The 19,144-nt window shown below is 38.3% G+C and overlaps 1 protein-coding gene across 2 annotated transcripts in view; it reads right to left on the minus strand.

The window, feature by feature from the left end:
* ALOX5 (arachidonate 5-lipoxygenase) overlaps positions 1 to 19,144 on the minus strand; it is a 195,086-nt gene that overhangs the window by 168,018 nt on the left and 7,924 nt on the right. For both annotated transcript variants that reach the window (XR_005554610.1, XM_039326022.1), the window contains exons 2-3: positions 17,617 to 17,815; positions 7,867 to 7,948 (exon numbers count right to left, since the gene is read on the minus strand). Coding sequence is in view for 1 of the 2 variants with exons in the window: in XM_039326022.1 (XP_039181956.1) it covers positions 7,867 to 7,948; positions 17,617 to 17,815 (281 nt within the window). In the remaining variant the exon portion in view is untranslated. The remainder of the gene's footprint in view (positions 1 to 7,866; positions 7,949 to 17,616; positions 17,816 to 19,144) is intronic.

Consider the following 19,144-nt stretch of genomic DNA (forward strand, 5'->3'; position numbering starts at 1 on the left):
ATTCCTTTACATTGTTTTGGCTGAATTTGAGCCAATTGCTTCCAAGGAACTGGACAGGATCCTTGGGGCACTGAGTTCTGCTACCTGTGTATTAGATCTATGTCCCCTCTGGCTAGTCAAGGCTTTTCAGGAGGTGACATATAGTTGGTTCCAAGCATGAGTGAATGCCTCATTGTAGAAGAGAATAACATTTTTGGGAAGGTGGTTAAAAAGATGATAGGCTTACAACTTAAAGGGTTTTGGAGGAAGCAAATTATCTAGACCATAAACCAGCGATACCAATTTTAAAACCAGGCAAACCAAAAGACAAGAGAGAAAGTTATCACCCAATAGCCCTTTAAAGCTCCTGTTAAAAACTCTTAGAAAGATTATGCCTAAACAGCATTGGCTCTAGAATTGAAGAACATCTTGGTGGAACAAGTAGGATTTTTACAAAACTGCGAAGATCAGATGCTGAGCCTAACAAGTCACATTGAAGCAGGATTCCAATGAGGCCTTAAAACCACAGCAATTTTTGTGAAGCTGACTATAGCCAACAACACAGCCTGAAAGGAAGGTATGTTATACAAACTACAACTGATTGTCCCATATCAAGACTATCCATCTTATTAATAATATGCTATGCAATAGTACTTTTCAAATAATAATGGGGGGGGGAAGCAAAGTGAAAAGATTAAATAATGGCTTACCACAGAGCTCTGTCTGGCTCCCACTTTGTTCAGCCTATGTATATTGACATGGCAATCACCAAAAGTTGGAAATTCACTTACATGGATGACATGGCCCTAGCAGCCCAAGGAAAACACAGGAAGGATGCTGACAGTTCCCTCAAAGAAGACCTAAAAGGTCTGGGGATGTTCTTTGCTGAGTGGAGGCTCACCCCAAGCATGGGCAAAACAGAAACAATATGTTTCCACCTCAATAACAAAGAAAAAAAGGTCCAAGGTATACTTCAACAACTAGACATAAGGAGTTTTTTCCCCCATGCCATTACTCTGCTTAACAACTAATTCCTACAACAATGTCAAAATACTTAATAAAGCTGTGATACTCCTTATCTTTCCTATTACCTATTCTTATCTTCCTATGACTATAACTTTGCTGCTTATATCTTACAATTTATTTATTTTTAGTATCCTAGTATGATTTATGTTGTCTGCTTAGCTAGTGCTCTATGACTATTGCTAAGTGTTGCATCTTATGATTTGATGAAGAGTTGTATTTCACGATTTATGATGAATGTATTTTCATGTTGTATATGATCACGATTATCATTATTACTTATATGTACACTAAGAGCTTATGCACCGAAGACAAATTCCTTGTGTGCCCAACCACACTTGGCCAATAAAGAATTCTATTCTATTCTATTCTGTTCTATTCTATTCTATTCTATTCTATTCTATTGCTGCCTTATAACCCCTTTCCAAAATATATTGGTGTAATGCTGGATTGAACTCTCTCTTACAAGAAACATATAGAGAATACTGCAGCAAAAATTAATACCAGTAATAATATACTCTATACATTTTGTGGCATTAAGTGGGGTGCTTCTGCCTCTATACTTAGAATGTCAGCATTGGGATTGGTGTATCCTACCGCTGAATATTATGGCCCTGTTTGGATGAACAGCTGAGTATAAATAAACTGGATACCAGACCGAATGATAGAATGTGAATAATAAGTAGGTGCATGAAGACCACGCCAACCTGCTGGGTTCCTATACTAAGCCATATTGCCCGCTAGCCTTATGATGACAAGATGCACTTCTCAGAGTGTACAAAAAAAATACCAGTAACTCCCAACTGTCGGTGTAGTCTAATATGCCACACTTATCCATTGGAAGGCTCAAATCCAGGAAACCCCCACTGATACTTGTACAGCAGTGGCATAACACTAACTTTGATGTCAAATCCCAGTGGAAAGTAAACCAAAATATCAAATGTCCAAATTCCCCAAAAAATATATCTGACCTGACACAAAACTTAACGGGTTTCAATGCTACCCACCAGTGCTGGAAAACTTTGAATAGGAACCACACCTTGCATGATATATGCCAAGACTCTGTTTAAATGGGGCAGAGGATCGTCCTCTGAATGTGACTATGGTGATCCTTGTCAGACAATGGATCACATAGTGATTAGCTGCCATTTGAGAGCATATACAGGAGGAAAAGCAGACTTTCTCCAACTAATAGATACTTCACTTAACTGGATAAATGGCCTATATATTAATAGATAGAACATTTATTCTATTCTTATGAATCAATGTATTTTAAAACATAACCTATAACATACTTTTTTGAATTTTTTAAAGCTTACAAAATTGACCACATATTTCCATCATACATGTACTATAGTATTATGTGTTCCTTTTATATAATTTTATTATTTATTTATTTAGAACATTTATCTGCCATGCATCTCATATCCAATGACTTTGGCGGCTTATTACTGTTATTCATATGCTCTCTACACTAAATAAGGGGTGTATGGGGTGGTCGGGGAGGGGTAGTACCTCTGGTGTAGGGCATGTCGTGCCTCTAGGGCAGCTTGAACACCTTTGGTCCCCACTCAACACTCAGCTCTCACCTGTGGCTCCTAGTAGCTGTAACATGCGCAGTGGCCCCACCCCGGGCAACAGCTTCGACAGGCTGGCTAAACCAGATTGAGAGTAGCTGCTGTGTCTTTGACACTCGGTGAGTAAGAAATTTATCTATCCCAAGCATGTGAAGACAGACTCTGGTGAATTGAGTGGGTGAGATCTATTAAAATAGAACCAACGTCATGAAGGCAGTTTCTGCAAGCGACATGGTACGCTGAGAGCACGGCAAGACACGGAAGATGCCCTGGTCAACCACTGCACCCAGCCCATCTCCAACTTTCTCGACTTTTGTCCTGCCATTGGAATAAGATGGAATCTGGGAAGAGAGAGTGAGGCTGACTATGCACACCTCTCCCTCACTTAAATCCAATCCACGTGCAAGTCTTGACATCTTGACTTTCCCTAATTCTGACAAATCTTAAAGTCCTGTGGCGATAGGCGAGCGAAGAAGCAGCAGGTGTGGAATTACTGGGAGCTGTGGACGTGGACCTGCACACAGGCAGCTCAGGTCTAATGATCGCTTCTTGCTGATGAAGCAACAGCTGGATTTGGTGTCTATATGAGCGACTGAGCAGCCCTCTTTAGGATCACACTGCTCACCTCCGTAGTATGAGGAAGGGGCTAGAAAATGTGCCCTAAACATTGTTGCTTCCTTCAAACCCTGTTCAGCCTACCGCGGTTGGAGAGGATCCCATTTCATGTGGTCGAAATACAAAATTTAAGACGAAACACAAGGTGTTACCACTTATTATTGGTACATGGAACGTACGTACGCTTCAAGACAATCCATTAGCAGATCGCCCAGAAAGAAGAACAGCTCTGGTAGCCAGAGAGCTTGCCAGATTTAACATTGACATTGCGGCCCTGTGTGAAACTCGTCTAGCCAATGAAGGTCAGCTCACAGAAACAGGAGGCGGTTACACATTTTTTTGGTGTGGACGTAGCAGTGACCAACGTCGTGAGTCTGGAGTTGGCTTAGTGGTTAAGAACCATCTTGTTCGCCAACTTGCCAGTCTTCCTAAGGGTGTGAATGATCGACTCATGACACTGCATCTTCCACTATTAAGTGGAAAGCAAGCCACATTGATCTGTGCCTACGTACCCACAATGACAAATCCAGATGAAGTAAAGGACAAGTTTTATGAAGATCTTGATGCCCTACTTTCATCCATGAAGCATACCGATAGGCTGATTTTACTTGGCGATTTCAACGTGAGAGTGGGGTCTGATCATTCTACCTGGGATGGCGTTATTGGTAAAAATGGAATTGGCACGTGTAATAGCAATGGTATGTTACTATTGAAGACATGTGCTGCTCATGATCTGGTCATTACTAATACCATCTTTCACCTGCCTACTCATAAAAAGACGTCCTGGATTCACCCATGCTCCAGGCACTGGCATCTTATTGATTATGTCATTATGCAGAGGAAAGACATGCAAGATGTAAGAGTAACTAAGGCTATACTGAGTGCTGACTGCTGGACTGACCATAGACTCATCATTTCCAAGTTAAATATTCACATCAAGCCAAAGAATCGTCCACAGGGAAACAGAGTTGTGATGAAAAAGATCAACATCAGTAACTGGAAAACCCTGACATAGTAGCTTCATTAGTAAAAGATCTTGACAATCAACTCCTGGAGCTGCAAATACAGGAAAATGCTGAGAAGGACTGGGAATGTTTCCAGGACATCTTGCACTCTTCTGCACTTAAAGTTCTTGGACCTTCATATAGGAAGCAGCAGGACTGGTTTGATGAAAACGATGAAGAGATTAAGGCCTTGCTTGCTGAAAAACACCATCTCTACCGTGCTCATCAAAATGACCCGTTGTCAACTGCAAAGAAAATGCTTTTATAAACACTCGCAGGATTATACAGAGCAAGCTCTGCAAGATGCAGGACTCCTGGCTGAGTGCCAAAGCAGATGAAATTCAGAAGTTTGCTGATAGAGGCGATGTCAAACGATTCTATGAAGCCCTTAGATCCCTGTATGGACCTCAGCCCTTAGGAAGCTCTCCTTTACTGGATTCGAGTGGTGTAACTCTTATCACTGAGAAGACCCTGATTTTACAGCGTTGGGCTGAGCATTTCCACTTTGTGCTGAACCACCCATCCACCATCAATAATGAGGCGATTTGACAGGATATCCCAGGTAGATACCAACTATAGCCTGGATGCCTTACCATCAGAGGCTGAAATATCACAGGCCATCAGTCAGTGTTCCAGTGGAAAGGTGCCAGGATCTGACGCAATCCCAGCAGACGTCTATAAGGCTGGTGGTGCTGTGCTTGTTGAAAAACTTACCCAGTTGTTCCGATCTTTCTGGAAACAAGGTTCCATTCCCCAGAAACTGAAAGACGCGTCCATTGTGCACCTCTACAAGAGGAAAGGAAATCTACAAGTCTGTGATAATTATAGAGGAATATCACTTCTCTCTGTCGCAGGCAAGATATTTGCACATGTGTTGCTAAATTGCCTGACTGACCATCTGGAACAGGGCATACTACCTGAGACACAGTGTGGTTTCCACAAAGAATGGACATGATCTTTGCAGCTCGACAGCTCCAGGAGAAATGTCAGGAGCAGAATTGTGAACTATACACCACCTTCGTGGATCTCACCAAGGCTTTTGACACAGTCGTGAAGGATTATGGAGCATTATGTCGAAGTTTGGGTGCCCTGACAGGTTTATTCTGATGGTACGGCAGTTCCATCATGGCACGGCAGCTTGTGTTCTGAGTAACGGTGGAGTCTCAGAGGCCTTCCCTGTCACTAACGGCGTTAAGCAAGGTTGCGTGCTGGCACCAACACTGTTCAGCATGATGTTTTCAGCCATGCCGTCAGACACCTTTGAGAACAGCTCAGTGGGAGTTAATCTGAGGTACAGAACTGATGGGAAACTGTTCAACCTGCGAAGTCTTCAGGCTGTCACCAAGGTAAAGAAGACTGTGCTACGAGATTTCCTCTTTGCTGATGACTGCGCCCTTAATGCAGGATCGGAGCAGGAAATGCAAGCCAGCATGGACAAATTTGCAGCCGTTTATGACAACTATGGCCTCTTCATCAACACGAAGAAAACTGAAATGATGTACCAGCCAGTTCCAAAAGCCCAATATCAAGAGCCTACCATCACAGTAAAGGGACAAAAGCTGCAAGCAGTGGACCAATTTACGTATCTTGGTAGTACCCTCTCCCGTGCAGTGACAATTGACAATGAGGTCAACTGTAGAATTGCCAAGGCAAGTTCTGCATTTGGCAGATTGCGGACCAACGTGTGGGACCGCCATGGAATAAGCCTTGCTACTAAGCTTAAAGTTTACCAGGCAGCAGTGCTAACTACCCTGATGTATGCTAGTGAGACCTGGACAGTGTACAGGAGGCATGTTAGGCAACTGAACAACTTCCACATGACTTGCCTTCATAGAATTTTGAGGATTCGGTGGCTAGATAAGATACCAGACACAGATGTCCTCTCCAGAGCAGGCCTATCATCAGTTTACAATCTGCTGATGAAAGCCCAGATGCGCTGGGCAGGCCATGTTGTGAGGATGCCAGATCATTGCATCCCTAAACAGCTCTTCTATGGTGAGCTATCTCAAGGAAAATGATCACACGGGGGACAAAAGAAGCGATACAAAGACACACTGAAAGCCTCTCTTAAGTCCCTGGATATTAACACCATCTCTTGGGAACTTCTGGCGCATGATCGACCGACATGGCGCACCTTGATGTACCAGGGTTGCAGACATATGAACATAGAAGGACAATCTTGGCACAAGAGAAGCGAGCACTCCGCAAAGCCAGAGCTGTAAATGCTGAAGTAACAGTGTCTACATTTCTTTGTTCAGTATGTGGCAGAACATTCCGTGCTAATATCGGTCTTATCAGCCACCTACGGACACATCGTTGATGGCCCATAATCCACAAGATGTCAAGGTCCTCATCAAAAATCGATGGACAAACAACACTAAATAAATAAATACTAGTTGGTTTTAAGCCAGGTTATAATATAAATCTGTAGTATTAAAATGGCAATGATCATACTTAGAGATGACCTCTACCAAATTCAGGATCAGCAGAGTATATCTGTCCTGACTGATGAGGGTTTTGATACCATCAATCAGATATCCTTTTGGCCTAGTTGAGGGGGTTGGGAGTGAGTGGCATGGTTCTCCAGTGATTGGTCTCCTTCCTCTGAGGCTGGTTCAAGTAAATGTTGATAGAGGAGAAGAGGGCCACTATCCTCTGCTTTACAAGTTGGCACAGGATTCGATTCCCTCCTTGTTTCTGTTTAGTCTCTACAGAAAAAGCAGTATTGACCCCCAGTAAGTTTCTGGGTGCAATTCAAGATGCTAGTTGTCATCTGTAAAACATTAAATAGTATGGGACAGTTTACTTGTGGCACCTCTTATTCTCAATGGTTTCCGCCCATTTCACTGATCAAGTAGAATGAGCATGTTACAGATCTCCTTGATGAAGCAGCTTCACTTGATAGGTTTTAGGAAGTGTACTTTTTCTGTCATGGAACCTGCCTAATGGAACAACCTCCTCTTCACCAATATCCTTCCCCCAAGATTCAGATGACGTTGATCCCAGAAGGACATGAAGGTCTGGCTTTTCCTAAGCACTGGGGGCAGATGTTAATGGAGCCTATATATGTGTGGGACATGCTGGTAAAGTAGTAGTACAGTGACCTCAACTTTGTTCTTTTAATGGGTTGTATATTACTATATGTTATAATCTTTGACTGGTTTACTGCTCAGAATTCTCATTGATAGGAAGCTATATAAATGTGTTATAAAAATTGGGCTGAGTTATTTCCTAAAAAGACACTGATCGTGGCTAAATATGTGATTCTTACTCAAAATTCTGATGTACCCACAGGATCAATACTGAACGTAACTCAATGTGTTCCTATAAATAAAATTCAACATAAGTATGCAGAATAGATTACTCAAAGCTAAATAGTAAAATTAAGTACACCCAATAAAGTAGACATATGATTCAAAGTATACTTAACTGTAAACAAATTCTGAAATTATATCTAATGAGATTTCTTTCTTCAATGTACTATTAAAAATTATAACAAAACAGGACATTTGGAGAGGGGAAGTTGGAATTTCACAGGACCGGATGATTCTTGTAAGATTTTAAGAATTTTATTTAATAGTGGAGGAAATTCCTGGACCCTCAAGCCAGACAGTAAATTGCATTCAATCCTTGAAAAAGTTGCTGATCTCTATTTTATGAAAACTCACCTATACAACTTCTGGCGTTCTTCCAATTCCTTACGTCTGAGATGCTTAAGGATTTGAGTCTTCTCATTATCCAAAAGTTTGGCTGCAGAAGTAATGATATGCAATGATAATTTAAAGATGTGAAATATACAAATGCTTTATTTTTATTTAATGTATTTTAAAACCATTACAATAAAAAAGATTGCCAGCAGTTTATATTCGTTTAGGAAATTATTAGTTTTCCTCCCTGTCAAATTGATAGAAGAACCACTTTCAATGAATCTCAGCTCCCCTTGGTCTGCTCAATACTCCCCAGTATTATGTATTTATTTATTCATTCATTCATTCATTTCTATCCTGCCTTTATTATTTTTAGTAATAACTCAAGGTAGAGAACATTATCCATTCTAATTTGCAAGCATTCTAATTTCTGAAGGTAATGCTATACTGATCAGAGTCATTGCAGGATCTTTTTCTATGTTAATTAAAACTTCAACCAAAGCATCTCATCAGGTCTTTCCAATATCTAAGTTTGACACATTTAAAGTAATGTTCCTGGGCATTATTGCTAAGTGTCCATCAGACTCTCAGTGTTTTTCAATGCAATCTAGAATAACATTAACTTTTTTATATGGCCAAATATTTCCTTCCTAATCATCATTTTCATGGTGTTCATTTTTAAAATAGGAAGTGAGAGTAGTACACTTTTTTATATCTTGTCACAGATGGTGACATAATTGTAACAGGAATAGGCCTAGTTTCCACCTCCTCTTGGGCTTCTCTTCATAGTTTGGAAATGATCCCCTTTTTTTGATGTTTACTATAAATTGCCATGTCATATAAACTTTTTAAGATTTTGTTTTTAAAAATTCAATTAAGAAAGCCATAGTCTAGTGCAGGGCTTTTTTTTTTTGTCATAGAATGCCCAGAACGGAGTTCTGGCACTTTTTTTGGATGGAACCTTGTAGCGTAGGCAAGGCGGGTTGTACAACGTGTAAAAGTTCCGGCACCTTTTTTTTTTTTAACAAAAAAAGCACTGGTCTAGTGTTTACTTTATAAAATTCAGAGGAAGCATTCTAATTTCCCCAATGTTTTCTGTAGAATAAGGATTGGAGGCACAAAACCTGGATGATGTTGCCTGAATCCTATTGTGATAAACTACTGTTGGTTACATTAAAACCAGGAATTACTACAATCATAATAACAAGCTCAGCACCTCAAAAGCCATTCTTAGAACTAGCAAAATCACACAACTGAACCAAGAGAAAGTTATCAGTATAACAAGAGATATTTCACAGTTTATGGTAGTACAGAGATATATCTAATCTTACTGTACATTCAATATTTAAATAATGTACAGTTTCCTTTACATTCCTCAATGCTTTTGAGTGACAAAGAATATCAGAAAATTAGTTGCAAAACCTATTATGTGATTCCTTCCAGAACAGCAACACATTACTAATGGTCATCTTCCTCCAGGTTATGCAACAAACATTTGCTATATATTTTATGTTGTACATAAATATAATCAATTTTTTAATCTATTTATTATTCTAAGGAGGAAAAATGAATTCTAATGAGGGAAAATAGATACTAATGGTGTCCACAGCAACTCACTGCTTTGGTCAGAAAATTGAAACTAATATTATTACATCATCCTGCAACCTCTAACCCTTTGGAGCATGAACACAATTTGTGGCACAAAAATTAGAAAAAAAGGTGGAACTTGCATAGTACTAATAGTGTATGTCTGACTTCCCTTTCCTCCCCCCTAGACTCTGTTGATGGATTTGGAGGGAGAGATTAATCACCGAGTATATATTTTGTGAGTATATTCACCAAGGAGGCAGATCAGTAAGTGTCCAATATCTACCAAAAACCAAGTCAGTAAAGTACAAAAGTAACTTAAAAGAGAAGATAAAAGCAATTGAAAGGGCTTTTCTGGCTATGTCAAGAAGAAGAAAAAGAATTAAGGAAGGTGAGGGGGCTTTTGTCTTTTTTCCTCCCCTTTTCTTTTTTCTTCTTCTTTTGATAATTGTTGATTTTATAAGATTTTAGCAGACTTTCTAACAAGTGGTCTTAAAAATAAAATGGCTTCAAAGCATCTCGGAGCTTCTGTTGCTTCTAAAGCCTCGATCTCCTCTCCGGTAATGCAGACAGCTCAGCAAGTTAAGTTTAAGTTACCACCACCTTCTCCATCATCATCAGCATGTACATTTAAAGATCTACAGGATGCCTTGGAAAATATGGCACGACAGATTAAAGAAGAGATGGAGGAATTTTTTGAAGAAAGAAACAGGGAAATGAGAGAAGACATAGTGTTTGCATTTCAAAAGTTTGTAAGTCATATAGAGTGTCCGGATGATCGTATTGATGATGTTGTGGAAAATTTTGAAAAACTGGAAGTGGAAAATAACGTGGAAATAATACAGGATGAAATTACTATGTTACAATATAGAGACATGGAATTTGCTTTAAGAATAAGGGGATTGAAGGAAAGTACGCAAGAGGATTTGAGACAGGTCGTGGTAAAAGATATAGCCTTTATTTTGGGGGCTGGGCCTGAAGAAATACTGAGAGAGACGGAAAAAGTTTTTAGGGTTAATTCAAGGGTTGCGAGGCAGAGGAATTTGCTACAAGATGTGATTATTTATTTTTCTAGGAGATCACTTCGTAATGAAATTTTACAGGTTTTTTATAAGCAGAGATTTCGAATTGCAGCTCAAGATGTAATAATTTTAAAGGAAATATTTTCAAAAATTCTTAGAAAAAGAAAGGATTTTGTTTTTTTGGGCTGACGAGCTTAAAAAACGACAGGTCCAGTTTAGATGGGAGATACCGGTTGGAATAGTGGTGAATTATGCGGGGATACATTATAGACTTAATACAATTTCAGAGCGAAAGATTTTTACACTTCTGTTTTGAAGGTGGGCTCTCCATCATCTTCACAACCTGAGATAATAGAAGAAAAGTTGGAAGTACAGCCAGTTGAAGGTGCTATGTTATTGGGTGTAGGAGACAAACAGGCTGAATTTCTGCAGCAGTCTCTTGTGACAGAAGATTTTTCAAAGGAACTGAGAATGATTCGTGCAGCCTATAGATGTAAAGAAAAAGAACAGCAGAAGGCGGATGTTGGAATAAGGAAAAGGAAATGATGAACTTTTGTAGTAGTTTTTTTCTTTTTTTGAGATAGAAGATGTTTTAAAGGAATAGTGAATGATTTGAGTAATATGTAGATCAGTGGTTCTCAACCTTTTTAATGCCGTGACCCCCCAACCGGTTGTAAGTCAAGGACTACTCAACTGGTGCAGCACCATTTGCAGAATGGGACTTTTGGCAGGCTCAGCAGGGCAGAGACAGCCTGGACAATTCCTATTGGCTTTTGAAAGCCAATAGAATTAGACTCTATTCAAGAGAGTCTATTCTATTGGCTTTCAAAAGCCAATAGAATAAAAGGGAGTAGCACAGCTAAGTAAAAGGGGAAAAAATGGTGGACTGCGTTGTTTGGCGACCCCCGTGAAATGGTTGTTCGACCCCAAATGGGGTCCCGACCCACAGGTTGAGAACCACTGATGTAGATGTAAAGAAAAAGAACAATAAATGTTAGTGTAGTTGATAGGTTTTGATTTAGTATGTTTTTAAAGGAATAGTGAATGACTTGTGTAGTATGTAGATGTAAAGAAAAAAGAATAATAGAAGGTGTTGATTTAGTGGAAAAGTTTAAATATTTGGGAATTCATATTATAATTTTTAATCTAAAATGTATAAAAATAATTATGAGATATTATGGGTAAAAGTGTAAAAGAATTTAAATTATAATGATCTCTGTTGGTGAGAATTTTAATGATCAAGCTATGGTTTGTTTGTTAAGTAGGAGGGTATTAATAACTTTATGTGGGGGTGGGAAAAAAGCAAAGAGCCAAATTTATCGAATGTAAGTTTATTGGTTGGATTATATTGGAGGGAAATTTTTGTGTTTATTGTGGATGAATGGTTGTTTAAAAGAGATATACACCTCGGCCTGGAGAAGATGGATAAATTATATGCAGAGTAAATATGGGATTTAATGGATAAATTATGATGATTTAGAATTTGTTTGTTTATTTGTAACCCTGTAATCAGCTCTGGGAAGTGGGGGGGAGGGAGGGGGTTCTTTTAGGGGGGATATTGTTAAAAACTTGTATAAAACTTTTCTATAATAAATATTTAATTTTAAAAAAGTTTGATGAAATAATAATGGCTGCAGAAAATATTCAGATGCATGTCACACTAGATAAATTAGATTCACAAAAGAAATGTGATCTGAAAGCAGCAGATTCACTGGAAAGAAATATGGACTTTACAGACTTAGAACTGAGTCAATTGCAACGCCTCCCTGAAGTTCAAGACTATTCTTGTACAACAGCAGAAACTGACTGAATGGAGTGGCAAAATAATATATTGGTTTTCCCTAAGAGGGTTGAAGGAGATTGGGGAATGGATTTATCACATTCAGTTGGAAAACAATTTCAACTGGACTTTTTTGGGGGAAGATTGACCAACTTTGGAGATTGGGTTTATTATATTTAACCTGACAACAATTGATAAGAGATGGTATTAAGAAACAAACATAGATATTTGATCCAGTACAAATCACTTTTAACTCTTGGGACAATTTGGCATAGATAAGATGCCGTGGTAAATTTTCTACAAGTTAATTATAATTACAGTTTGTTTACAGAGAGTTTTGAAACTTTAATCTTGTCTTTTTCTATTATTACTGTTCTTCTTGTTAATTATTTTGTCATTAATGTAGTATATAGATGACGGGTTAATAATTTCCAAATAGATTTAGTAGTTTAAAAATTTGTGGGGCCTGTTTTGCAAGGGTGGGAAACTAATATTGTTGTAATATATTAATCAGTATTCAACTAGGGGGAATAATATGTGAATATGGGTTAGGTTTTTTTAATGTACTTTTTAATGTCTGTTTTGTAGGGGGGTTGTCTTTTTTTTAAAAAAAAACTTTTTTGAATAAAATAAAAATAGAACTGCAAAAAAAAAGAGAGAGAGATAATAGGAAAGATTCCATGGATAGAAATCCTAGAGGGGAGAAAATAGTTCAGGATGTTTGGCAAACCCTGAAAAACAAGATAATAAATGTGCAAACAAGAGCTGTACCACAGAGAAAGAAAAAGAAGAGCTTCCAGAAACCAGCATGATTGTGCAAAGAGCTGTCTGACAGACTGAGGGACAAAAAGGACAAGTATAAAAAATGGAAAGAGGGGCACATAACTAGAACAGAATACCAGCATATAACCCAAATCTGTAGGGATAGAGTCAGGAAGGCTAAGGCTCAGAATGAACAAAGACTTGCACCAAATGCCAAAAATAACAAAAAAAAAAAGTTTCTTTCAATATATAATGAACAAGAAAATGTCAAGGTCCACTAATGGCAGAAGATGACAGGCAGCAAGGAAAAAGCAGAACTGCTTAATTCCTTCTTTGCATCTGTTTTTAAGTAAAAAAAAAAGGGGGGGGGATCCTAATCTATCAAAAGCAACACCAAGGGAGATAGAGCAGAAATGCAAGTCAAAGTAGGCAAGGAATTGGTAAGAGAGCACCTATCCACCTTGGACAAGTTAAAATTGCCGGGACCAGATGGTTTACATTCCAGGGTTCTAAAGGATCTGGCAGAGATGATCTCAGAACCACTGAATAAAACCTTGCAGTACTTCCAGAGCACAGGGGAACTGCCAACACTGGAAAAGAATTACCAGTAATAAGATTCTGATTTTCAAAACCGGGCAAAAGAGGATCCAGGAAACTACAGACTAATCAGCTTGACATCAATATCTGGGAAAATCCTGGGAAAGATAATCAAGCAGCGAATTTGTGAACCTAGAAATGAACAAGGTGATTACTAGAAGCCCGCATGGGTTTGTTAAAAGCAGGTCTTGCCATACATACCTTATTGCCTTTTTTAATAGGATGACTAAATTAGTGGATCAAGGACATGCTGTGCATATAGAATACTTAGACTTTAGTAAGGTATTTGACAAAATACATCACAGCATACTTCTTGGGATAATAAAACCATGGCTTTTTTTTTGTCATAGAACACCCAGAACAGAGTTCCGGCACCTTTTTGGGATGGAACCTTGGAGGGTAAGCAAGGTGGGTTGTATGACATGTGTGAGTTCTGGCACCTTTTTTTTCTACAAAAAAAGCACTGAATAGAACAATGTGGGATAGACACTACCACCACCAGATGGATTCACAATTGGCTGACCAATTGCACTTAGTGTGTAATTTCAAGATTTTATTTTCACCAAACCATAATAATCTTCCTGATTGATATATATTAGAGGAGTTAAAAGGGAAGTATCCTTTATCAAATTATGTTTCTATTCTTCCAAATTTAAAACATTGTTTTAATAAAAACATTTTTAATCTGTTTTACACTAGAAAAATAATTTGGATGAAGAAATATTGATTTATGGAATTTATAAATTATCTGGCTCCAACACATTATAAAATTCCTTGTGAGGGAGATTCCAAAATGTGATAAAATGTATACATATATATTATTTAGTCTAATAATTTTCTATATATCTAGCAAAATTGTTATTATCCTACATTTTAAAAATTCCACCCTTGGTATCCTAATTCATTCCTGAATTCAAACTGGATAACATTCAAAACAGATTTATACTGCTGCTACCTCCTGCTTTAAACTAGTTTTAAAAAATCTTTTAAAAACATGATTCATCAAATTTATCATAAAGTATTCACTGCATTTTTCCTCTGCTTTAGACTGGGGAATAAAAATATTAGTTTTAATTTTGGAATTTTGTTCAAACGTCTGTGCCAATTTTGTGTATTGGTTTTAACATTTCTGCAGACATGCCATCAAATCCCAACACTTCTCCATTTTTAAAATTGTTTCTTAATGTAGTTTTCTTTACATATAAATTTGTATTTATATAATTATGATGTGGTGTATTGTCATTAAAAGCCTATTCCATGTGCACTTCCTACACATGCAGTTTTTCTTCATTGTTGGGTATTTCTCCCCCCCCCCTTTCTATCTATTATACAGGAAGATAGATGGAAACAGAAGTTAAACATTCTGGTTAAGAGGGTAATATTATGCAAACAGATACGATAGCAGAAAGGGGAACATATTGAAAGGCAGGGTTTGAAACAGGAAAAGGAGCTTTAGAAAAGAAGAAGAGACAGATGAAAAGCTGCAGTGTTTGCAAATTAAGTATAGGAGGAAAACTTAGAATATACAGAAAAAGAATTGCTATCTGCTCTCTTGAAATATAATGTAATCCTCAGCTGAATGAAGAACTTTATTGCTACAATCTGTAATTAATAAGTCCTCACATATTATTGAGAAAAGGCTCAAAGGCAGCTGCAGTGCATTAGGAACATATTTTGCAACAGTTGATCAGTGCTAGAAGCAAAGGTGGAAGAGGGACAGAGGAGGAGGACTACCGGTAGGTGAAAATCACTGCAATGACATAAAAGCAACTTGGAATTAAGAGAAACTTCCTAACAATTATAACAATTAATCAGTGGAACTGCTTTCCTTCAGAAATTGGGAGATTTTTAAGAAGAGACTGGATAGCCACTTGTCTGAAATGTACTATAGGGTCTCCTGTTTGAGAGGAGACTGGACTAGAAGACCTGCAAGGTCTCTTCTATTCTATTCTAAAAAGAAGCTGCAGAGATGAGCCGGGAGATAGGCTGATGTTTTGCTATAGCATAGTATGGGACTTTTTCAAGGATGAGAAAACTACTATACAACTAAGCATTTCAGGGCACCCTCCTTGCAAATGTAACATATTCCCCAATCCCACTGCATCCATCTTCTGTGGCTATATATTGAATCAGAATTTTTCTAAACTATTAGAAATTTTCATTTAAATGTGTTTTTTTGCAGTTGAAATTCAACTCCTAATGGTTTTCAGGGTTTTTTTAAAATGCAGAAGCTATGAATAATTTAGAATTTCAGATGGAAGTTTAAATGCCCAAAAACTGGATTTTTTCCCTCCTCCCTGCTAAAAGTATAACTTTTCTAAGTAAAACTTTGGATATTTTAAATGGCCATAATTTGGGGCAAATATTCTTAAAGTAATTTTATGCAAATGTTCTTTATAATATTGCGAAGTTTATTTAGTAGGATTTCTGTGCATAGATATAGATGTCTACAGGTAGTCCTTGAGTTATAACTATTTGCTTAACAACACAGCCTGTAAAGCACTTCCAACCTTTGCAAAGCATTTCACCACCACCATCCCTGCAGTCACATGATTGTGATCTGGGTAATTGACAACATATTCACACTTACAAAGGGATGCCACAAATGCAGTGTAGACTAGTCTCCTTGTGGTGCACCCCGGGCAATGTGACTTTTTCACAGCTAAATAGTCTACCCATTCCAGCTGCTGGACTTCACAAGGACCAACAAGAAGCAGCAGTATGAAAATAAAAATGGCTCTTTTCAGATGCATTAATGCTGTGTTCTGTTATGTCATATGACAAATAAACAAACTGATTGCCATATGCCCCATGATTATATGATCACCATTTGTAACCTTCTCTGCTGACTTTCCCAGAAACTCAGTGGGGAAGCCAACAGGGAAGATTGCAAGCTGCTGCTACCCATCAAGAGGACTCCCGCTCATCTCTGGGGGCTGGTTGAAAGAACTACCTGCTGAAGGATTTCAGCTCTGTGCCTACTTGGATTTTGGCAATTCAGGAAAGCACAGAGGACAAATCCCTTGGAACATATTTCTTTCAGCCAGATCCTAGAGTGAAAAAGCTGCCTGCTACACAATGCAGCTCTTCCTCCTTTTTACCACTTCTGTCACTTTCAAACCCCTTTAAGCACTCTGTATCATTCAGTTATGTCAATCATGGAATTTAGTCCACAGCAGCTACAGAATATTATTTTTATTAATCATTGCACTGCTCTAAAAAGCACTTTTTTGCATTGAAGTCTTCAAGCTTCAAGATTCAATGACAATGGCCTTTGCTACCTTCCTGAAGTCTCCTGGAAATGAGCCACAACTGGAAAAAAATGTTTGGCAGGTGCATCATCAGTTTCAAATGGGAAGTTCAAAAAGAGGAAGATGGCAAAATCCAAGAACTGTATATGCAGTTAAGGACTCAACAGCAGAATGCAAATAGAGAAGTAGGAAACCAGGCTATAGAGTTTCAAGGACAGAGGCCAAGTGGTACCACTCAAACTACAGTTGTTTCTATGTTGGTGCACAAAGTATAAGAAAAAAATGGAGCAAAAACTAGAGATCCTAACTTGAGAAAACAAGTATCATGTGACAGGCTTCAATTGAAACATGGTGAATAATATTTATTATTCCAACATTAGCAGAAGCATAAAGTTCTACTCTGCTCCACTCTGCCCTGGTCAGACCCTATTTGAAGCACTGTGTCCTGTTCTGAGTACCATAGTTTAAGATGATAAGCTGAAGTGAATCACAAAATTATAGAGTAATAGAGGTGGAAGGGACAGACCTTGGGGGTCTTCTAATTCAAACTCTGCTCAACCAGAAGACCCTATACCATTCTGGACAAAGGATTAAATTAAGAATTAAGTTAAAAGTTAAGAGGATGGTTACGAAGATGATGAACAGAGTAAAAACCAAGTCTGAAGAGGAACAATTAGAAGACTATAGAGGTCTTACAGAAGAGACAAAGGAGAGATATTACAGCAGTGTTCAAATATCTAAAGTTGTCTCATAGAACAGAAAATGCACTTACCTTGACCATCTCGTAAAACCACCTCTTTTTCATCTGTAATCCACCTGTAACATGGAAACTCCAGGTAATCACCAACTGGTGTTTTCACAGTGATATATTTAAGGTACCAGTCATCAGGAAACCAGTACTTCCGCTTTTCAATTTTTATCAGCTGGATCTCCCCCAAGTCCTCTGTCACTGTAACATCGTAAGTATCAGTCTGGGAAAAGGGGAAAAAAGGCTGTGATCTGTTAGACAACCTAAATGCAGTCACTTGCAAATAATTTAACTTCAAATTTTCAGGAGTGTTCATTTCAAACTAAGAAGACTTTGACAGTGTGCTTTTAGCAGCTTTGTCACCATTGCCCTTGCTGTTTTGTGAAACATGTCCAAAGCAACTGGTTGTTGAAATATGTCTAAAACAGTCAGTTCATGTCCTCCATCATGACAGCAGAACTGTATTTCCCAACTAGGGCAAAATTCAGATGTGTAAGACTACAACTGTCAGAATCTCCCGAGCTAGCAGAACAGAATAGAATAACAGATCTGGAAGGGACCTTGTAAGTCATCTAGTCCAACCCCCCAAGCAAGCAGGAGAGCCTATACCATTTCTGACAAATGGCAGTCCAGTCTGCCACTACACATTGTAGGCTCATATTTAATTGTCTACTAAGACTCCAAGATCCCTCTCATAGTTACTGCTATTAAGCCTGGTTTCATCCAATCTATATGTGTATTTTTGGTTTTTCTTGCCTAAGTATAAGCCTTTACTTTTCTCTACATTAAATTTCATTTTGTTAGATAGGGCCAATGTTCAAGTCTGTCAAGATCCTTCTGGATCTTGAGCCTATCATCTAGGGCAGGAGTGTTAAACTCGCAACGTTAGATGATGTGTTGTGACATATCGTGACTTTTTTGTCATTGCCTGCAATGGGGTGGGCACGGTTTTACTATGATGCATCTGGCCCATGGGCCGGCAGTGTGACACTCCTGATCTAGGGTTTTGGCTATTCCTGCCAGCTTAGTATCATCTGCAAATTTGATGTTCCCCTTCTATTCCCTCATCTAAGTCATTTATGAAGATGGTGAAGAGTATGGGGCCTAGGGTAGAACCTTGTGGTACCCGACTGTTTACTTCCCTCCATGTAGATGTAGTACCATTGAGGATTACTCATTGAATATGGTTTGTCAGCCAGTTACAAATCCATCTGGTGGTGATGCTGACTATCTCACTTTTTTCTAGCATCCCAAGAAGTATGTTTTGGTCTACTTTGTCGAATGCCTTGCTGAAGTCTAAGTATATTATATCCACAGTATTTCACTGGTCTACTAATTTAGTTACTTGGTCAAAAAATGAAATAAGATTGGTTTGGCATGATCTATTTTTAACAAACCCGTGCTGGCTTCTAGTTATAACTTTATTTGTTTCTACTTGTTCGCAGATCTCTTTTTTGATTATCTTTTCCAGTATCTTCCCAGGTATTAATGTTAGGCTGATTGATTTGTAGTTTCCTTGGTTTGTTTTTTCCCCCTTTTTTGAAGATGGGAA

The sequence above is a fragment of the Crotalus tigris genome, unplaced genomic scaffold (genome assembly GCF_016545835.1).
Source record: "Crotalus tigris isolate CLP2741 ecotype Arizona unplaced genomic scaffold, ASM1654583v1 scf7180000024339.11422700, whole genome shotgun sequence".
Lineage (NCBI taxonomy): Eukaryota > Metazoa > Chordata > Lepidosauria > Squamata > Viperidae > Crotalus > Crotalus tigris.